This window comes from Vespa crabro, chromosome 10 (assembly GCF_910589235.1).
Source record: "Vespa crabro chromosome 10, iyVesCrab1.2, whole genome shotgun sequence".
Classification (NCBI taxonomy): domain Eukaryota; kingdom Metazoa; phylum Arthropoda; class Insecta; order Hymenoptera; family Vespidae; genus Vespa; species Vespa crabro.
In genome coordinates this window covers 1,393,174-1,416,570 of record NC_060964.1, presented here as the reverse complement: position 1 = coordinate 1,416,570, position 23,397 = coordinate 1,393,174, and the positions used below count along the sequence as shown (strand labels likewise).

Sequence of the window (23,397 nt, the reverse complement as noted above, 5' to 3'; positions counted from 1 at the left end):
AAAGAAATCAATAATTACTTGTCTAATAAAAAATAAAACAAAAAAAAAGAAGAATGAAATATGTAAAAAATGTGTAAAAAAGGTTTAATTAACTCACCATCGGATGACATTGCGAGAGGTAACAAATCGCCAGATGCTTTCAATTGATCGAACTTTTTGATCAACAATAGTAGCCTGTAAAACAAAAGCATACATTTAACATTTGTTACTAATTAAAAGAACAACTTTATCAGGCGCTATTAGACGTAGAACATAGTTTTTAATCTAATTTACCTAACTATTACTCAAAATATGGCACAAACAACAATAAAATAATTTATATATCTACATTAGTTATAAAGTTTCTTTCCTCGAAATTTTTCATCTTTTTACTTAAGCATTATACAAAATTTATCGTTATTCGTCTCTGTGAATCAGCATGCATTTTTTCCAATCGATCTTGTTAAAAATAACAAATTTTTCAAAGAATAGTTTCCTTTTTTTATTTCTTTCTTTCTTTTTCTTTTCTTTTCTTTTCTTTTCTTTCTTTTTCTCTTTTTACTTTTTTAACAACCTAAGCTACGATTTTACGAAAACATTTAATAATTTTTTATGGGCATAAACAATAATAACAATAATTATAACAACAATAACAGTAACAATAACGACGATGATAACGATGACGATGACAACGATGACGACGACGACAACAACAACAACAACAATAATAAAATTGTTATACGAATACAAATGCGGTGTTACATATAAAAGTGAAAATATTACTACATATACTTTAATACTTTTTACAGACAAATTGATCATGTAGAAACGAACGGATATCGGTACTTCCACATTAGAAATTAGATATGATACCGCAAGTTCTCGAATTGAAAGAAAAGAAGAAAGAACAAACGAAGAAACAAACGAACGAACGAACGAACGACGTAACCGTTCAACGAATTAATGCAGGCAAAGGGCCAAAGATCGATTTCTCTCGTTTCGCTCACTTTGCTTGCGGGACATTGTGCTTCCTCTGCAAGTCGACGCGCAATCTCTCGCCAACATGCCTGTACATGTCCGTTAACGTGTTCAAAGCAGTTTCACGAACTTTTTCGGACGGATCCGAGAGTAATTTGACGATATTGGGAATAACACCGGATAGAGCCATCTCGTCTGCGCCATGCCTAGGAAAAACAAAAATAAAAAATGAGAAATACATATATACAACAAATAAAGGGACAATAAACTTATGTTAATCGAAATAATCGATAATGTTATTATCGCAACTTACTCGTTTAATGTCGTCGTTAACAAGACCAGTGCTTCCTCTCTTAATTTTGCATTTTTATGGGTGAAAGCGGGACGAAATTTGTCCAATAATTGTTGGGGTGTCAAACAACCTTTCTCCAGGATTTTAAGAAGGACCAAATGTGCCTTTTCTCTGGTCGCATCCTTGCTATCACCTGTTACATAAAAACAAAAAAAAAGGAAAAGAAGAAAAGAATAAAAAATAAATATGATATAAATAAATAAATAAATGAAAAGAATTTGATTAAGAAGCGATATTAATATTAATAATAATAATAATAATAATAATAATAATAATAATAATAATAATAATAATAATAATAATAATATAAGGAAATTAAATATTGTTGTTCGCGCTTTTAATAATATGTATACATATTATAAGATGTAGATTGTTGATTAGAATATATTGTAAATTACACACATAATGTATGAATTATACGAGCATTCTTTACGGACACGTGTTTGGTATGAATGACTTTCACGCGCGTGTTTTCTCTCGGTCTAGAATTTGAAGAATGAAAAATTTTCTCACAGTACATATCTCTTCCGTACTAATTATCATAATAAGCTCTCTTGAATTGCGCGACGTTACTTTATTCGATTTAGATTTAAAACGAGGGAGAGGTCGACGTTGAAGATAATGGATGTGTGTTTAATTCATTAAATAAACGGTGATTCAATAGACCCAAGTATCTTTAAAATAAATAAACCGGGGCTCTCTCTTTCTCTCTCTCTTTGTAGTTATCTCTGCGTTATGATATGCATATGTAAAGTATGTATGCACGATTAGGACTTAGTTATCATAGAAAAAATAACGTCATAATATAACGTAATAGAACGTAACAGATGAGAAAAACTTGTTTCACGCTTTATGCGATCATATCTTAGAAAGTTAGGCAGTAATAATTTTAAGATAACAGGATTAATGCAGAGAAAGAAATATGTAAAAGGAATAGAAAATTCTTATCTAATTACCTAGAAACTGGTATACCATATTTACTGATTATGCCAGTTAACCTCAACCAAGTTACGTTTAATTCACTTTAGACCTTGACTCACTAACATACATCTGCATGAGACTTAGTCGAGCCTTTTAAAATTTTATCAACTATCCATAAAACATTTCACCTTTGATTTTACGCGAAGAAAACATGCCAACTCGTATATTATATATTCGACTAAAATTGTTGGTTTTCTTCTTCTTTTTTTTTGCAAAAAAAAAACAGAACGAAAACAAATAAAACGAATAAAAATACACCGTAGGAAAAAAAGGAAAGAAAAAAGGTGAGTATCAAAATAAAATTGAAATCTCCTTCGAATCGAATTCCTTAAACATCGTATAGCACAGGTAAGTTAAAAGAGACAAAGAAAAACCGATGGAGAGACCCCGAGTTTGTGCACAAATAAGGGTCGACATCTGTCATAGTCTTAAACCTCGTTAAAGTCCTTTAAAACATCGTTCGAGTTCGTTCTATCTGGAACTCATCTCGTCATTAACGATGATTCAGCATTGGTACGTCTTTGGTGGGGCTAATTAACAAATCCTTGACCGTACTCGCAGTATTCCACGGAAACAAACACCTTGGATGACGAAATTATGATAACGATTTCATCGAAAAAAAAAAAGAAAAAAAAAATAATATATATATATATATATATATATATTATTTTTATATATATATATATATATATATGGTTGATTTTTAAGCTAAGATCCAGTTAACATTTTAATTGAAAAATTGAATTATTATAATCAATGGCTTTTTTCGTACTTACCTAGCCTATCTATCATTGGCTGTATTACAGTAAGAATATAAGGCTTGAAATCATGACCCATCCGATCGGCGAGGTACGTAAGGATCTCCAATCCATTTTGAACGACCTGTAAAGAAAAAGAAGTAGGAGAACAGCAATTTTCGAGATAACATATATATATATGTTAGTACTTGACGATGAATTATGATGACTGGTAATAAGATTAAATCCAATCTGAACTTAACTCGATCAATTAAAATTGATTCTTTCGATTCATTTCAAAAGACATTTAATTATATCTGACATGACCCATAAAAATTAATCAGATATACAACCGACCTATTTACACATTATTTCTAAGTTAATTTTTCTTTTTATTTCTTTTTCTTCTTATTTTTATATAAAATTTATATAAAATTTTATAAATATTATTCTTTAGACTGAGAAAAAAGATGTTATTAAAGGACTCTTTTACATTTTTAATTTTTTATTTATTTTTCTCTCGCATTATCTACACCAGTATCAATCAAATTTCAGGATTGGAACATTACTCATCGAGACTTATTTTATACATTCATCTCTGATAACAACATTAACAACAATAATAGAAATCATAATAATAATAAGTAAATAAATAAATAAATAATAAGTAATTTGTTTTTCTTTATTCGAAATGCACATTTTCAAGTTTCTTAAGTGTTCTTTTAATAAGAGTAACCAATTTCGAAGCGGACAGTATCGTCTCCGGAAGGGTAGCAATATCATGGTGAAACATTAAGGAGAGGTTAGGGGTGTGAGCGGAGAACGAAAGAAAGGTGAAGGTGGGAATGGGGGTGGTAGGCTATCGATGCAACGTAATTGAATTGGAGTCGGTAAATGTTAGATTTCAGTGGCGGCAGTGGTAGCGACTGCGACGGCGATAGAGGGCGAGACCGTATTGATCCGGACAAGGAGCAACCCTCGTATAAGTTTCCCTTAAAGTTGAAAAATCGCGGCAGGCAACCCTCTTGCACTTTCCCTCTTTCTCATAATTATGTTTCGTCTGGGAGCTTCATTCGCTCACCGAAAAGCCGGTACTCGTCGTGTTTTCTCATCTAGAAAGCGGTGCAACGCTCTCACTCTCCTTCCACACCTATCACCCACCTCCACCTCCACCTCCAACCCTGCTCCCACTTTCTTTCTAACACCCTTGACAGCCACCCCTTTACAATTCTCACTAGGGGTTTTGTTTATTCCGGAAATCGTATCATTAAAACGAAAGCGATATATGCGCACGTGTGTTATTGACATATTCATAGGCACGTTTACTCTGTTCTGTCAATAAGGCGGAAAACATTTATCAATATTCGCTTAGTTATTACATAGTGACTTAACAAGTTAAAAAAGAAAAAAATAAATAAATAAAAAGTCGATTTTAGAAAAATATTTTTTATTAAATAATCCTTTAAGATTATCTAAAAAATTTCATTAAATAATTTCCAACAGCGACAAATTTACAGACACTTGAAGATATCGACATGTAAAATTATTTTATACTTTAAAACATTGTTTTCTTAAAATTATGTTTTTCAAATTGGTACCAATGATATTTTGAAGATTATCGTAACGATTTGAATGAAGTTTGGATTATTTGTCATATTCGTTGTCTAATCTTTGTTATACGGAAATTTCTTTTTAAAAGCTATAATTTCTTTCTTCTTTCTTAATCATTAAATTTTTATCTAAAATTGAATTTTTTTATCGAAAATCCTTTTTTGTTAAGGAAAATATTCCTCGAACTACGTACTACTAAACATATTTAATGATTTTTTATTAATGAAATAAATTTTTACAGGCAAAAAAAATCATAAAAATCCTTTTTTTTAGATCTAGGTTTACGTAATATCTTTAATAATAGTAATAGTAATAGAAAAAGATAATACGTGTTTGGACCCATAGAATTGAACGCATCAAGCACATTTGATCAGGGATGTTAGTAAATTAGGGAAATTGTTTAAATATACTCGAGACGTAATTAAATTAAATATACTCATACATCTTCAAACAAATTAAAGATCATTTCATCCATATCTTTTTAGTTTTTACACAAACTATTCCTAAATTGTCATTTCTTTTTCTTTTTCCTAAAATTATCTAATGCTCTTGTCGAATTGTGAATCAAGAAAATACTACATTTTTGATCTAATCGAAGCTATGAATGAAATAGCATATAAAATTCATCAGGATCAATTGACAGGAACTAGAAATTTATCAAGGATCACCGGATGCATTGATCAAAGAATGATATCGCGACAATTACATAGATATGCCCCAATTTAGGATTAATCAAATCTAAATAGCATATAATAAATTTACAAGATGTAAATAGCTTATAAATAATAAATTTGTATTCCACGATTGTAAATATTCTTTTCGCAAATAATGGATTATTAATTCCAGTATGTGTTATTATTCACAACTACGATATTTTGTTTTCAACATTAACATAAGTTGAAAAGGTTAAAGTGTTACTACTATTACTAGTACGCATACAAAATCCAATTAAATAACTTGTGTAAGAAATTATTTTTAAGAGAAAATTATGAAAAGTATATAAGTTCGAAAACTTCCAAGAACAATTAAATAAAAGTCAAAGAGCGAGATTCATCAATATTCCAAATCGATATAGCGAAAAATCCTTGGATCACGAAAAAATCCCTAACGAATTTGAAAAACAACATTAAAATTGCATATTAGAAAGATCGCAGATCAAACATATAAACTTACTAATTTAATAATTTAATAATTTAAAGGTCCTAATATGGTATAACATTAAACAACGAGGTTACATCAATTTTATGGTTCGGTCAATACATAATGAACCAAGAGATACTTCCTCAATCCGACATTAAATCGTTCAAAGGAAATTATACGGAATGGCATAGTTTTAATGACACGTTCCGGGCAACGAAACGAAACGAACACCCGCATCAATTGTACATAGGAACTAGTCAGGCGATAGCGCGTGTTCATTTTGTACATTAAGAACAAGTTCATACAAAATTGCGAACAATTTTAAACGATGAGTTCTTTAGAAGGTGTGAATAGTAGTTCAGACAAAACGTGCGTGAGTATGTTGCAATTGTTAACGCGCCAATCAATTGATCGTACAGTGTTGACCACGTGATTGTATGAACGTGACTGACGAAAAGCATAATAACAGTCTCCAAACAAAGTTACTGCGACATAGATCAACAAGAATAAAGAGACTCGTGTATTGGGACAAGAATAGCAATCAATAGCACCGTTGCAATCAACGGTTTCGCTCGTGTCGGATCAGTAATCAAAAATTTCGCTGTCCACGAATAGGCTCGCATATAGATGATAGACGCAACCCAGATGCAAACAGACATCATCTATCCCACGTATTATTAAACTCAAAATCACAATTAAGTTCCATTATATATGGGCTATACGAAAACTATTCAATAAATTGGGAATAGTCGCGAATGTGTGTACCAAACATATTACATTCATAATTAAAAAATCACGCGGATCCAAAGAAAACAGCAGATAAACGCAATAAGACGGATTAAACATATTGCTTTTGTAGCCGACACTAACCATCTGGTACTATTGACAATAACCGATAGTTGCTATGAAGATAAATAATTTGATCGGCTATCAATGTACCAAGACATCTCAAATTGGTCAATCGGGAACTACATAAACTGGCATCGACATAGATGCTCTCTGTTAGGATAGTATGTTCTACAAAGTGATATAGATCGGACAAATCCGATTGAACAACAAGCATAGTGAATTATAAAAACCACGATTAAGTTGGTTTACTTTGGGCAAAGTTCATTGCCGTTCAACAGAAGGAACGATCAAATAACTTTTGTCACGAAAGAAATTAGACAGACAAATGGTCAAGTTCTGGGAATTGGGAGAATGTTCAGAACAGTAACAACTGTCGATGAAAGAGTTAGCTTGTGGAGAACACTTCCAAGGAAAAATATGTTGAGTGATACCAATGGACGTTAAGTCGTCAGATTATCATTCAACGGTCAACAGAACTTTTTCTTAGAGATTTTTTTTTTTTAGAGATTTAAGTTTGTCCACGATTCAAAGATTTAACGTTTTGGAATATAAGTTAGATAGACAAGTATATCAAATCTTATGCGTAGAAAAATAAGGAACTAGATCATATGAAGACATTTTCTAGATAAAGTAAATGATGCTGTACTATGATGGGATGAAAATCACCAGCGACAATTTAAAACTTTAATAAATAAAAATTCCTCGTGACAATGAACAGTGGATCCTTTGACGTGACGAATTGAACAAGCCTGTAGGCACTTATTAATTAAATACAATGATTTTTGGTACCGTATCAGCACCCTTCATCACGATCACGGTTCTACAACAATTAACATCCAACGAGGATTGGAATATATCCATTACATTAGCTGCATCATTAGCCGATGGCATTAACGAATTACATTTGTACGAATGATTCCTTAACTGATTATACAAAACATTTAATGAAGTGATGGCATTCAGAGAGATCAATTAATCGTCTCTACCTAGATTTTAGGAGTTTTCGATTTGAAACAATAGGCCTATACAACAAAAGCACGCGGCTCGTGACTAAACTAAAAAACGAGACAACAATGGATCTTGTTGAGTGCACCTTGATGAGTCGAATACAAAAAGAAAAGAAAAGAATAGAAATGCGGAACCTGCGCTGAATTCCAAGAATAATATCGTCGCCTGCACGATCAAATGGAAATTAAAACAGTTACAAAGACAGATATTCGCAAGTATTTAATTTGTTAAGATTTTTATACCCAGTTATTATCACAACAAAACTAATAATGCACGAAATGTGAAAGAACATGTTTTAACAAGCTTCTAATATCAAAAAAAATTTTTATTTTGATACGAGATATTAAAGATATTCTAATATATCACGTTCTTTAATCCAAATGCTTTGTCCTCCGATTCTAATGATTTCTAAACCCTTACACCTACTCATTTCCTAAATTTGGTGGGGTTATACCGGAGCATATTTTATTAGACTATCAATATGATAATAGATTCGAAAACTCAAACAATAATTTTAGACAAGATTGTACGAAAAATATTTAAAGTAGTTAAATATTCGAACCAAATGACGCTATAGACCAACAAAGAGATCTCAAGGTGAACGACCTAATCCTCATCAAGAAGGACAACATCGATGCACTCGATGCTTGGCCGAGTGACGGAAATATACCCGGACGCGGACAAACGCCGTGCTCGTGTTATCAGTCAAAACATCCAACGGGACGTACAAAAGACCCGTAAATGGGCTCTACCCTATTCCAATAGAGAAAGATTAATAAACAATGGAGACGGTGCTATTGATGCTTAGTTTAAAACAATGCCGACGATAATCTTTCTTTTGTACTCAGTTTAAGATTATATTATTATACTATTTTATATTGTATATAAACATTATTTGAATTATCATTGTATTACTATTACCAAATCTAAATGTCTGTTAGTTCAAAATTAATTCGTAAATAGCGATTACCATTAGCTTAATACATCGTACTTAGACATATCAATACAAATTCCATTATTTGTTAATAAATCAAGGCAGTTTTTGTGACTTTTCAAATTTTGCTGTATGTTCCATTTCTAATTCTAAGGCAGAAACCATTTATCACCTTGATTCTTGGTGGATCCTAATATCCGACAATTTCTCTGCGTCGAATCTAATTATCTCGTTCATTGATGGATTCTCGATACTGATTAATCTTAAATGTTACTTCGTTCGTAGCTTTGATTAAATTCTGCCGATTTATAATTCCAATTAAAACCAATAGGTAATTTTAGGAAAAAGAAAAAGAGAAAGGGAAGAAGAAATGATTCTTGATTGATCAAAGGTTCATTCGTCTCGAGTATGTTAAAAACAATTTTCCTAATTCGCGACTACAAATAGGTAATTAGATTCACTTGCTTCGGATTTCATTCTAATCCGGCTCTAATTATTATGTACCTGCGTGTATATGTACATACTTAATAACATCCTTAGTGTCAATGTTAAATGTGTTCGTTGCGTTTGAACCTGCATGTATGATAAAGGCTGATATTTATTGGTTCAATATTTTTATTAAACCTTTTTTAATAAATAAATAACCAATATTTATAATAAAATAATATTACATAATATAATTGAATAATATATTAAACCGATTAATAAAAAAATTGTCAATATTTTAATTGAGATAATCATAAATATAATAACTTGTTAATATTTTAAACAGATGGTTAGCATTTATAATAAACACACAACTCTAACGTTTAATTATTTATACGTATCACTTATATTATTTAATGATATTTTATTATAAATACTGACCAAAATATTTATATATACTGATCGTTTATTTTAAAAAATATTTATTTTTATAATTAATAAAAATATTGACAAAATAAATAGAAGCGATCTCTAAACGCCAGTATTAAAATGAAATGAATGAAGTTAAATAAGTTAGAGTAGTAAGGCCTGAGTACCCGGAAACTGTTTTATCTTATAGATTATTTGTTATGAAGCATTATTTAAAGGGAGCGAACAACGATAAGTGCTTTCCGTTTTAACGAACGTGTGCATAGCACTTACAATTATTAATTTAAGACACGAAATCAGTTCTGACAAGTTCAGCGATTTTCCAATACAAGGATAAAACTGTCAAAGTTACTAAAGTATACATCGATGTTTCTCTAAGTTTCAATATCTGTGTACTCCTTTTAACATTTCAGTAACTTCGCTTTACTTCTTCTTAAATAAAAGTTGACTGAATTTGTTCAGAAAACTTGTCAATATTTCAATACTCGTATATAAGTTATAAATGTGTAAGTGAATTTTGTTTCCTTATTTCTTTCAGTTTCCTATTAATTATAAAAATATACATAAGTAAATTATTTTGATTATATACGAGGTAAACCTCATATAACGCGGGAATTAAACAACGCAGTTTTGACATAATATGGTCTTCAAATTTTTAGATTTTTATTTTGTCACCATATATATATATATATATATATTTGAAAAAAGCAAAGATTCGTGCTTTACTTTTTAATCTTTTATATTTAAAGATACTTACGACAATTAAAATATACGTTTCATATTATTCTGCCGGAAACATTCATCGAATATGCATTATATAAGAACAAGTTAATGTTCTCTTTGTAATTTTTATAATCTTATATGTATTCATGTATATATATTGTCATTTACATCACGGTTTGTGTGTTAATTTAAATAAATTACTCAAATTAAATTAAAATAAATTCCTGTTTCGTCATGTCGGTGTGTCTACATAATTAAAAAAAAAGAAAAAGAAAAAAAAAGAAAAAGAAAAAAAAAAGAAAAAGAGAAAAAAAACTAACCTAGTTTTTTTTTTTTTTAAATCTAAGTCTCGCATAATAGGATTAATATAACATGACATTTCAACATTATACAATATTTACCTATGCTTTATTTTCTTATCCATTTCGTAAAGACTTTTATTGAGTATTTTTTAAATAAAAAAGAATAAAAAAAAAATAAACAATAAAAAAAATAAAAAAAAAGAAGGAACATTGGTATTGATTGCATATGACAAAACTAACAAAGAAAATCTTTTAATTAGGATAGAACAAACTGACCGATATGTGTTATATTGGAGATTTAAACGTGCGGTATACACGTATATGTCTACGTGTATGTAAGAACAAGAGAGAGAGAGAGAGAGAGAGAGAGAGAGAGAGAGAGAGAGAGAGAGAGAGAGAGAGAGAGAGAGAGAAACGATGAAAGAGAAATGACCATGGACAAGGAAGGTAGTAAATCGAAGATAGAAGCTACATGGAAACTTCATTCGATGTTTGCATATACATAGGTGTATATATACTACTAAGAAAGTCTAATCCGTATGTGTAGTTGAACGTTTGAATGCGTTTTAACGAAGATCTATACATAGGCATATAAACCTATTTTAAAGTCACGGGGTAAACGTTCTCTTGGGGCTCCTCTCGTCTGGCTGTGACATCACTGCCCAGTACCGAAGCTTTTTATTACTCTTCCCTTCCCCCACATCCCTCACGCTACCACATAAATTCCGTATTATTAGACTTACCCATAACGCTTTACTTTTCCACCCACCGAATGCGGTTTTCCGAAAAAAAGAAAAGAAAAGAAAAAAAAAAAAAAAAAAAAAAAAAAAAAAAGAAACAAGCTCATCCTATATCAAAAATTAACGATTTTGAAAATATAATAAACGCAACGATTTTTCTAATGAGAAATTCATTAACATTCGTTTATAAAGTTTTAAACACGTATTTATTCGAATTCTCACATTCACTTGACTTTAGTTGTCAAACCCGAGAAATCCATCATGGCGGAGCCACGTGGGTGGTACATACACGTTTCTCTTTCTTCAATCGTTAAATTCTTATAAATAAAACAAATGTAAAGTATCGTATTATACATACACATATACATATATGCATACATACATACATATGAGCAAACATACAGTCTAGAAAACTTTTACAACAGCCATCGATTGCTACTTCCTCCTGTTAAAATGGGAGGGGGAAAAAAAAGAAAGAAAAAAAAAAAGAAAAAGGAAAAGCATCCACTGCAATTATACAATTAGATAGTACTATTATGTAAACGGAAAAACGGTAATATTGTTAGAAAGACATAGATAGTAAAGCTTTATAAATTTCTAAAAACAGAGCATTGAAAAAAAAAAGAGGAAAAAAAAAAGCTATCCAATCTATGTGATCAAAAAGATAAAAGAGATCTTCATTCCTCTTGAGTAGATACGAACGAACTTTCAGACAACGTCCAGCTGTCGTAAGGATCGAACATGGCGGTAGGCCGTTTGCCAAAAATGCCAATGTAACACAATGGCCTATTCGTTGAGAAATTAAGGGCGGGTCTCAATCTTAGAGTTAGAAGGGGTGGTATATGTTCGTTAAGAAGCACTGCACTATTGAAAAGTGTCCCTGCCTCTTTTAAGAATGCTGCCTATATACACACTCTATATTTCTTCGTTCTTCTTGTATATTTCTGTGTATGCATGTATTGTGGTAGTTATATGTTTATGTGTAAAGGACCATCTGGATAACGATAAGAGAAGCCAAGTCCGATACACACATTGCCATTTCAATTTTCTTCTCGTCATGCGAAAAATAAAGGAGAAAAGCAAAGAAATGTACAAAAAAAAGAAGCTCGCATTTGTAGGTTAACATAAGTAAGAAAAAGGCAACAAGTAGTTAACCTTCCACTTTAATAATTAAAACGTGTTTATTTCTTTCAATAATTAGAACGTACATCTGTACTTACTTATTTTTTTCCGATTAACTATTCGAATATATCCTAAATGAATTTAACATACATATATATATATATATATATATACATATATATGTATATATATACATATATATGTATGTATATATATATGTATATATATATGTATGTATATATATATATGTATGTATGTTAAATTCATTTAGGATATATTCGAATATATCCTATATATATATATATATATATATATATGTATGTATACGGCGTTCCCTAATTCGTGATTTTTCATTCGTATCGTTAAATCTTTAAAAAAAAAAAAGAAAAAAAGTAAAAAGAGAAAAAAAATATTTCGAACGTAGAAGAAATCGTCGTTAGTCGTTAGAGAACGTCATTCTCCAAAGGAAATAGCATCATATTTCTCTCTCTCTCTCTCTCTCTTTCTACTTCTTTTTTTTCTTTCAAGGAGAAAGAGAGAGACATCGAAAAAAAAGAACTAGGAGAGTAGTCGACGACCACTCGTCGTATTATGCGTGAACGTAGTTATTAAATAGAGGGAGATTTGAGAAACTGTTGGCGCCACTATCGCGTCGGTTGTGGCGGCGGCGGCTACGAATAACAAAAATTAACAATCGGCGGGAAAATATATACAGCCAATGGAAATATATATGTTGGAATCGGAGAAGGTGACATAGGCGTGAAATAAAAAGAAAAGGAAAAAAAGAAAAAACGAAAGGAAAAAGAAAAGAAAAAAAAACGAGAGAAAAAACCATTCTAAATATAGCAATGAACGGTCCAGATTACGTGTACACCGAGTGGTAATGCATTAGTGTATGTGTGTATTTGCACGCCTGTATGCATACATATATATGTATGTATGCATGTATGTATGTATGTGTATGTGTGCGTTTCTGTACGTGCGTAGATAGGATCTTAGGTAGTAAACGCATGCGAGCAAACGAGCGAGCGATCGAATCCAATGCGAATCGAACGCATCCGCGTGTATTAGTTAGTTTCATGCATAAAACATTTGCCATAAATCCATAGTAAGATTGCACGATCGAAGAAGAACCGAATTTTGATCGATTCGACCCCGGGATACGCGGTCGAATAGACCGTGTAATCGTCGAGAAAACAATGACAGATTTGTCCCTTCCATCTCGTTTCCTCTCTCCATCATCCCTACTCCATACTTATTTATTTAGTTACTTACATATCTTAGTATTACAGAACAGAATTACGTAGATCACGTCATCGCGACGCAAAACTACGGGCGGAGATTTTCTTCTCCTTCAAGACTACTAATCTTTCGTACATATATACATACATACATACATATATACATACTTCGATTTTTTTTTTTTTTTACATTTTTTATTCACAAGTATTATTGAGATCGCTGTCGTTGATTGAATCTCATAATGAAATTATGAAATGAAATAGAAAACGTATAATAATAATCTAAACAATAATATTGACATAATTATTGGTTTTATTTTTCTTTATTTATTTTCTTTTTATTTTTTGTTTTTCTTCGAAACAAATTCGTTTACTACAAATTCTTAGAAGTTTATTCCTTCGACATTAATAAGTTTTCTCTCTTTTTATCTCTCTCTCTCCTCTCTCTCTCTCTCTCTCTCTCTCTCTCTCTCTCTCTCTCTCTCTCTCTCTGTTTTCAAAGTCTTTATAAATGCGTTTTATGTCGTATACTGAAGGAAATCTTAGCAAGTACGAGAGTAACGATGGTAAGCAAAGGACACCTCTCCTCCACATACATACATACTTATATACAACATACATACATACATACACACACACACACATACATACATGGCGTGAAAGTTTTTTTCCTTATGCGACATGCGTCTCGAACGAGTCGAGGTTCTCCGTGACGTCGTCGTCATCATCGTTGTCTTCGTTGTCGTCGTTGTCATCGTTTTCGTCGTCGAGAAGCTCAGCGACAAATTTAACCGAGAAAGAAACCGATCTCCCCAAAGCAAAAGGGGACTTGTAGGGGGTCTCGTACGAAAGAACGTTCAAAATCATACTTACTAACTCGTTTTTTAATCGCAATCTCGTTGCAAATATCCCCCGACACAATCTTAAACGCGATCAGCAGTAAAATTCAAGGAGTTTCGCCATTTTTGGACATACTGTGCAACTTGAGAAAACAGTTACGCGTCGTAATCCGCTTTGCTTTATCGATTCTACGGAATATGACTCATCTGAACACACCGTAGTAGATCGTTGACATATGATTTTTTTTCCTTTCTCTCTCTCTCTCTCTCTCTCTCTCTCTCTCTCTATATATATATATATATATATATATATATATATATATCATCTACCTATCTTTCTCTATTTCTTTATGAAATGTTTATAATACGCGTAGGAACTCGTCTTGGAGTTGTTTGACTATAGTTATTATACTCGTTTCGTTTCTATCATTTCTAATGTAAAAATTTCTGAGTACGTACGTATTTTTATTTATTATTAAACAAATTCTCTACATGCAACCCTCGTTCGTACAATAATTTAATCATACGATTTACTTATCGAATGACAAAAAAATGTCACGATTTAAGAAAAATAAATAAATAAATAACAGTTAAACGCACAAGGTATGTTTCTTTTTTTTCTTCTTTTTCTTATATATTATTCGCTTACTTATTTATTTCCAAATCGTTATATAACGATCACAATGGACAATTACAATCACCGCTTGACTACAGATGATTGACAATGAACGAGAATAATATAATAACGCGATTTGTGTCGATGTGTATGTATCTTAAAACGTGACTCAATTAAAAGAAAGTTATTATTAGAAATGCTTATCAATATTTTGTGATTTGCGTTTAAACGTTAACCGGTTGACTCTTCTTCCGTTATACTTGACAATAGTTGTGCTTATTTAAACGGAATAAAATTTCGGATGAACATAATCTAATTTTGTATAACGAAAATATACATATATATATATATACATATATGTACATACATACAAACATACATATAAATATATTTTTTTCTCATTAAGAACGAGAGGAACCATTTATTTCGTACGTAAGTATTTGAGTGAACTCGTATCCCCAGGACGAATCCATCTTCTCATCGAGGGGACTGGCTCGATTTCGCAAACGTTTACTAAACCCTATAAACCCCTTAAAAGGAACACGATACACTCTCCTTATAGTTCCGTGAACTATATCGGTTTGCACCTTTCGAAGTTATGCTTGAATTGCTTCTTGATGATCCTCGAACTTTTGAACTTTTGAACTTCAAAAGAGTATATGTGCATACGTATTTAAGCATCTATGTATGTATGTATGTATGTACGTGCCACATGATTATGCAAAATAAGATATCTTTTCATCAAATCAAAAAATGAGTTAATTTATTCGCACGTAAGTACGCATCTCTCTTACGAATAATTTCATTCGTCAATTTACTATTACGAAAGAGAGGGAGAGAGAGAGAGAGAGAGAAAGAGAGAGAGAGAGAAGGATGGATCCTAAAATCTAAAATTTAATATTATAGTAATAATAAGGTTGAGAAAAGTGTTCAATATTATTCTGGTTCCTTGAATTTCGGCGGATGAGCACCCCTGTACGCAACGAAACGAAAGAGTAGACGGAGAGTAAAGAGAAGAGGGAAAGAGAAAGAGAAGGAAAGACAGAGAAAAAGAGAGAGAGAGAGAGAGGAAGGGAGGGAGAGAGTATCATGCAGGGGAGGGGTTGTCACTCGGCACACCCCACTCCCACTACATGGTCATCTAATGAAAGTGTACTCGAGGAAAGGATATTCATCAACTATGTTGTTTTTTTCTAGTTCCCTTCTTCTTCTTCTTCTGTTCCTTAACGACTACAATTCGTGCGACGATTCCTTGCGTCTAGACTGCTTAGCGACTAGACTACACTCTAAAGAGAGAGAAAGAGAGAGAAAGCAAGAGAGAGAGAGAGAGGAGCGCGCATTCGCACGTGCTTTATCCGCGCGTAACCGCAGCACCAAAGATATAATATATATGTATATATGTACGCGCGTATGTATGTATGATGTAGGTATGTACGTGACGATAGAACACACCACACGACGATAATGAAAATTCTTCTGGCATTCTTCTTTCGAGTTATTTTTCTTTCTTTTCTCCCTTTTTTTTCTCTTAACCCTCTTCAGACAGTTCTTTATTTTTTATTCTTTGCTTCGTTTTAAAAGTTGCAAAAATAAATCTGTCATAAGAATGACCGATACCAATTGGAATTCGTCACGTAGAGACATCGCTTTATGATCGATGACGGCTATCCTTTTGCCATTTACGGAGCGTTTACGGGGTGTTCGCCTTTCCATGCTTATCCGCGCGTTTCCTACGGAGTCGCGAAGGAAAGGCGGACCATCGGACAAGGGGAGGAGACAAGAAGAGAACGAAGGAGGGAAGTAAGAAGGGTGAGGAAGGAAGGGAAGGAGAGGGAGAGAAAGAGAGAGAAAGAGAGAGAAAGAGAGAGAGAAAGAGGCTCGAAGATCCGTCGTGATCGTCCAACGCGACCCAGACGCACCCACCCATCCATCTATCTATTTATTTATTTATTTATCTATTTATCTTTTAGAGAGATGATCGGTCTACAAAAAATCAATTTCCTTACCTTCGGATTGCCGTTGGTTAGCCATGGTATCACGTTGTCGATGAAGAGTCCGATGTCTTCACATTCGATGCTTTTATCCGGGTCACCCAGGTAGTTCAGTATCAAATCACCGACCGAAAGTTTTTTCTTTATATCCGTCGTGGACAATAACGGCATAAAATCGTCCATGTCCCGCGGATTTCCCGACATGGCGCCCAATAGTACGTCTAAAATGATTGTAATCTCTATCAACGTACGAGCACTGCGATCATCGGCACCATACACGCGACGCCATCTTGATTTCACTGTCCTACCGTTTCTCTGTCTTTCTCTCTTTCCTTCTCTTACTCTATTGCTCTTTCTTTCTCTCTCTCTCTCTCTCTTTTTCACTTACTCTTTTTCGCACTCTCTCTCTCTCTCTCTCTCTCTTTCTCGCTCGAACGACAACAGCGCCACTCTAGGCACACGAGACATATAATCAAACTATTTTTCGATAGTATTATTTCTCGATATATTCGAATTGGCGCCTTTTATGATGTGACGTTCTTAAAGATAAGCTATTGTGTTTCTCGACGACGATTTATCTTCGGTTGATAGTGGAAATAAACACATGTATATAATACAATCGATCGGCCACTAAGAATATTTTAAGTTTACACTTTAGTTCATTCAGATTATTTATAGGATTGTGAAATATTATAAAGATATTTTTGCATAATGGTAAATAAATTTTTTTTTTCTATAAAATTAGTACTATTAAATTACTCCGTTTACATTTGCGATGATTTAATGAATATGTTTGTATATACATAGTTACATTTACATATACATTATTATATATTTACAATTATTATTAATAATTATGCTCTTGCGATAATTCGTAATGTTATAGCATATTAGTGAAGAAAATACTTGTTGAAGTCTATGATTCATAATTTACATTGAGAACAACAACATGATTATTAACTAATTTGCCTAAGTAGAGTCAAAAGGTTTTTACATTTAACTTTTATGATGGAAGAATCGTGCAAAGTACCTCCCTTCTTAGATAATGATTTCACAGAAATTATTACGGTCTATATAATATTGCCAAATAAAATTTTAAGAAAAAAGAATTTATTTTAAAAGAATGTATTTTTTCTATAAGCCTCGTTTTGACAAAATAAAAATTATAAGTTTAAAAAGCTAACTTTAATAAGACACATTTATATAATATTTTCTGCTTAAGAAATTTCCAAATTTAGAGTATAATATCAGAAAAAATATAGTATTTCATAATTTTATATCAATTTAACTAGTTTATAAAAAAAAAATATGATAAGAAAATGTGTAGTAATTCTCATGATACTTCTTATAAAAATGTAATTGCCTTTCTTATAAAAACTGCTTTTCATCTGTGTTTAAAATTTTAACTAATTGTGTTTTTCAGTAATTATATATCAATAATAAATAACATTTGTTAATATGTTATATGTATGTTGTGTGTTGTATTTCTTTATCTACATTCGCACATACATACATATACATTATGTATACATTACATATATATTACTCTTTATAAATAGCATATTGCATGCACATTTTTGCAGTATTTATTACAATCCATATATGTTCCATCTTCATATTTAAAAATGCTAATAACTATATCACATCCCGCTGCGATAAAACTGGTAAAATCTGTTGTTAAGATATATATTTTAATGTCATTTTACTATATTCTCTTGGACTAATCAATACGATTTTGTATGACTGGATCATTTCTTATAATAACTTTTAAGATTATATAAGCCATAATATGTAAAACTAAAGATATTTTTTGATAAATGTTCTGCATTGTATCTCTATATTTAAATAAATGTGCTTGTTAGAATTTTTACAATCCTGTCTATTTTTATCACTTCATTCTACCTGAGTATACAGGTTATTTCCAAATTGGTGTCACTAACTTTATAGGCGTATACTACACCTCAAAACTAAAAATCTTAATAAATACAAGTCTTTCTTACATATAATTGTAAATAATTATATGTATATTGCATATATATATTTTGAATATATATATATATATATATATAAGCAACTCCTCACATACATATGTATGTAAGAAATTGTTTTAGGGAGACTAACATCATTGACTAATGTCAATTACTTTAATGAATTATGATTAATAGAGATCTGTTCTATATATCTTTTAATGATAAAATATAAATACTTTTTCCAAGCACTTCACTGGTGATGAATAAGAGAGATTTTCATAAAATTTGAATTTAATATTTATGATAGTTTTCTTCGTCATTTTTGTGCTATGGAAAAAGAGGCATAAAAATTCTATTCTAATGTAATTTGTTTAAGGTTAAATTATAGTTACAAAGTTTCCTACTTTGTTGATTATTAATGTTTAATATATATTTTGTAATAGCTCTATATTTGTATCGTACAGCAGTTATTATTAATTTAAGCCAAAAATATAGAAGAGCACTGCAAATACAAGAACTGCGTACGATTAGCAAGAGCAATTTATGTAATTAATTCGATATTTATTTAATATTAATATTTACTATATATTGCTTGCTTTAACGAACTTTTTTCCTATGGTTTATTATACATTGAATGAATAGAAGATTAATGGAATGATTCTTAATGATTCTCTGATCAATGTACTTCAATTAATATATATATATATATATATATATATATATATATATATATATATATATACTTACATAAAATCTTTTAGGCTTTTTAGAATTATGATAATGTATTAAAGTACACACAGATTTAAAAATAGTAATTACTGGCACTAACAAGAAAAAAGCAAGTTCAAAAGTGCATATATAAATATTTTAAAAGACAATGCAATTTCACATTCTACCTTACAGACATTCATTATATATGAAATAGTATTTACAAAATAATATTCTATATGCACCATATTTTAATTAGTTCCTAGTCATAACTTAATAAAAAAAGAAACATAAAATAGTGGATTTACGTGTACAAATGAATTTCTAACAAAAAATACTGCTTTGATATTATATAACATTATTCAAATTTTGAACACTTTTCTTTTTTGCTAAAATAAGGTCAATATTAATAAGGAAAAGAAAGTTACTGTTGTTGCTGAAGCTGTTGTAATAAAGGACAGACTTCTACTAATGGTGTACCTAGAATCTCTTGACAAACTTGATTCATATCAGGTTCCATCATAAGAGATGATATTTGATCTTCTGTTAACATTTCCACACTAGATAAAAAAGACATAAAATAATTTACTAACAAATTATTATATAAACATATAAATGTCTATGTATATATGCAAACATAAGCATCATGCGTATATATATTTTTTTATGTTTTATAATTAACAAATTTACCTGGCTAAGCTTTCACTGTCTGAAGTTTCTTCATCTGCATTGAGATAAGTCATAGTTTTTTCTAGAGGACTTGGAACCTTCTTTCCTTTCGATTCTGATTTTTCAAATTTTTCCTTATCTCTTTCACTTGTTTTTGGTTCACTAGAACGCCGTTCTGTTAGACCAGATATGTTTAGCATCATCATTCCATGATTTAACAATTCTTTGACTCGTTCTCCTGTTCCTCCACCCCATAACATATCTAAAGATTGCCTTCTGCTTGAATTAGCTAAAAAATAAAATATTTTACATATTTAAATCACTTTAATTATCGTATAAATAATGTGAATTATTTAAAAGCTTCTATAACATACCAGAACTACCATCACTCATTTCATTGGCAGCAGAACTTCGAGTAATCCAATTAGACAAACTACTATCCAGTTTACCCTTACTTCTTATTGATGGACTTCGTGTGACCTCTGCCCTCTTTTCTTCACTTAAACTAACTTCATTCGTTCGCGTCATCGAAGGTAATGATTTCTGTGAAACTAATCGTTTCCGATTATTTTGATCATTATGTAATGCTTGAATATTCACTGGAAGAATTGGAAGCTTGATATTTTCAGGGCTCAAATCCATTGGTAAAGGTTTATAAGGAATTTGATCTTCTTCATCGGAATAGATGTCGTTGTTGTAATAAATTTCATCTGGAGAATTGTTTAAACTAATTTCTGTCCATTCTTCGCCATTCTGTGTTACAGAATTATTTTTCTCATCGCGCACAGGTGATTGAATCTTAACCTTCTTTTCAATAGGAGATATAATGCTAGAAAGATCAGATAAACGAGATGTAGAAGAACTTGTATGATTTAATTGTACGATATGTTTCGTGTCAGTTGTGGCGATGCTTCGCGGACGGTCTCGCTTTATATATTTTCGAGGTTCTGTAGTTGAAAGATTCATATTATTTAGGCCCAAATATTCAGAAGATGGATTCCTCTCAATCTATAATAAATAATACATATGATTAATTTTAATAATAATTGAAATAATATTATATATATATATATATATATATATATATATATATATTATACATTTTAAATATATATTATTTACTTTGGTAGGCACAAGACAAGGAGTACTTGGACTCATTCTATCAGGGAGACGTAAATATTCATCACTAGTATAATCTGTACTATCTGGTGAACCGGTTACACTTGAGTCAGTTGGAGTAGCTGTATTTGTCTGTATAGAAGAAGGATCTGTACCATCTCTTATATGTTTTCCATAATCATCTGCAGTATCACATTGCCTTGTCTATAAAAACGATTACAAATTTCTTCAATTATTTCCGATTATACAAATTTAAAAGATTTATTTTATAATACTTACTCTATGTATCTCATCACTAATACGCTCCAAATTTCTCAAAGCTTCTGCATATGTCATTTTAGCATCACCAACTGACCTCTCCAATACACTAACTTTCATCTTTTGTTCTTCCAACATTTGATTGAAATGTGCTTTCATTTCATAATAAGGCCTGCATATAATTTATGATTTAATGATAAATAATTGTTTATGATAATAATATAAAGTTTAATTATTTAAAATATTTAATTTGAAATTTATAGAGATTGATAGAAGAACCATAATCTACATTTTATATTTAATTTACAATACAAGAAAATGAAACATTTTCATTTTTTGCAGATACATATTTTCATAAAGTGATTTTGATAATACAAATATTATATTAATATATTTATAAATATACCACTCATGCACAAACAGGATGACAATTCAAAAATAAAATTTCAAATGATGCTGGTTTAATAGCTCACACAAAATAAAATATAAAACAAAAAAAAGATTATCTATCCTACTTACAACATGAGCAAGTTGTGCCTGTAGGCGATACTGTTTATCAGAAGCAAGCTGCGACGTGCACCCATACTGCCAACATGAATATAACCAAAAGACATAAATATCCTAACATCTATATAAAAAATCATATCTACATTCAAGAATATTATATTAAATATAATTGGTGGAGAAAAAGTAAATGCAAACACTACCAAATACAAAAGGAAAAAAATATATTTAAAAAGAAATATAAAAACTTGATAATAATATATAATCAAGACACTTTTGTCAAATAAAGGGTTCTAGCTTATTAAATTAGCTGGGTTGTTTGTTTAAAAATGCAATAACTTCCATGCAATAATAATATCATTGAAATTGTAAACAATACTTTAACACATAAATTAACAGTTATTCATACCTTGACTTGGCAATAGCACGTTTCAATTCTCGTTGTAATCTTTGGACTTCATGTTCTGCTTTATGGTACAACGCAGTCGTATGCCTATGTTCTGCCTCAGAAAGAGCTCGTTCATGTTCTGACTCATTAACTCTAGCTGTTGCATGATTTAACATTTCCTATATTTATGTTCAATGAAAGATTACAAAAGTAGAGAACTTTGTATTTACTATAACTTATTTATCAATATTTTGCATTTAAACTACGATGTATGTATATATATATACCTGCCACGCATGATCAAAACATCTCCCTTCTGTTCTTAATCCCTCTTCGGCTAAATATACCATCTCTTTGGCAGCTGCATGTTGACTATTGGCTCTTTCAAATCTAATTGCAGCCTTTTGTGTCTCTTGTAAAGCCTACGATATATTATTATTTATATATTATATAATTTATGTAATAATATTATATATTATTATAATTATTATTCTTGTAGTTACTTCTTTTGCTTTAAATCTAGCATCATAATAAGGTCTAGATTTTTCAATACAGGCTCCAAGTTTCTTAGCCAGAGAATCAATTTTAATAGTAGATTCACACAATAACTCCCTGAATGTGGCCCTTGCTTCCTAAAATAAAAATAAAATATATATTTGCTAGTATTTGTCTATATATATAATTTTTTTTTCAAACATAATTATAACAAAACAAATTATTTATGAATGGAATCTAATGTATAATATAAAGCAATGTAAAATACATGTATCGTAATTTATCCTG

At 30.8% G+C, this 23,397-nt stretch overlaps 1 protein-coding gene across 1 annotated transcript in view; it reads right to left on the bottom strand.

Annotated features, from left to right (window-relative positions):
• Positions 1-23,397, bottom strand: part of LOC124427509 (CLIP-associating protein 1-A-like) — a 43,447-nt gene that overhangs the window by 18,956 nt on the left and 1,094 nt on the right. The window contains exons 3-16 of the mRNA XM_046970503.1: positions 23,118-23,246; positions 22,902-23,036; positions 22,636-22,793; positions 22,242-22,307; positions 21,744-21,894; positions 21,468-21,668; positions 20,720-21,353; positions 20,367-20,634; positions 20,105-20,236; positions 17,014-17,383; positions 3,067-3,172; positions 1,271-1,442; positions 987-1,163; positions 98-174 (exon numbers count right to left, since the gene is read on the bottom strand). Coding sequence (XP_046826459.1) covers positions 98-174; positions 987-1,163; positions 1,271-1,442; positions 3,067-3,172; positions 17,014-17,383; positions 20,105-20,236; positions 20,367-20,634; positions 20,720-21,353; positions 21,468-21,668; positions 21,744-21,894; positions 22,242-22,307; positions 22,636-22,793; positions 22,902-23,036; positions 23,118-23,246 — 2,776 coding nt within the window. The remainder of the gene's footprint in view (positions 1-97; positions 175-986; positions 1,164-1,270; positions 1,443-3,066; positions 3,173-17,013; positions 17,384-20,104; positions 20,237-20,366; positions 20,635-20,719; positions 21,354-21,467; positions 21,669-21,743; positions 21,895-22,241; positions 22,308-22,635; positions 22,794-22,901; positions 23,037-23,117; positions 23,247-23,397) is intronic.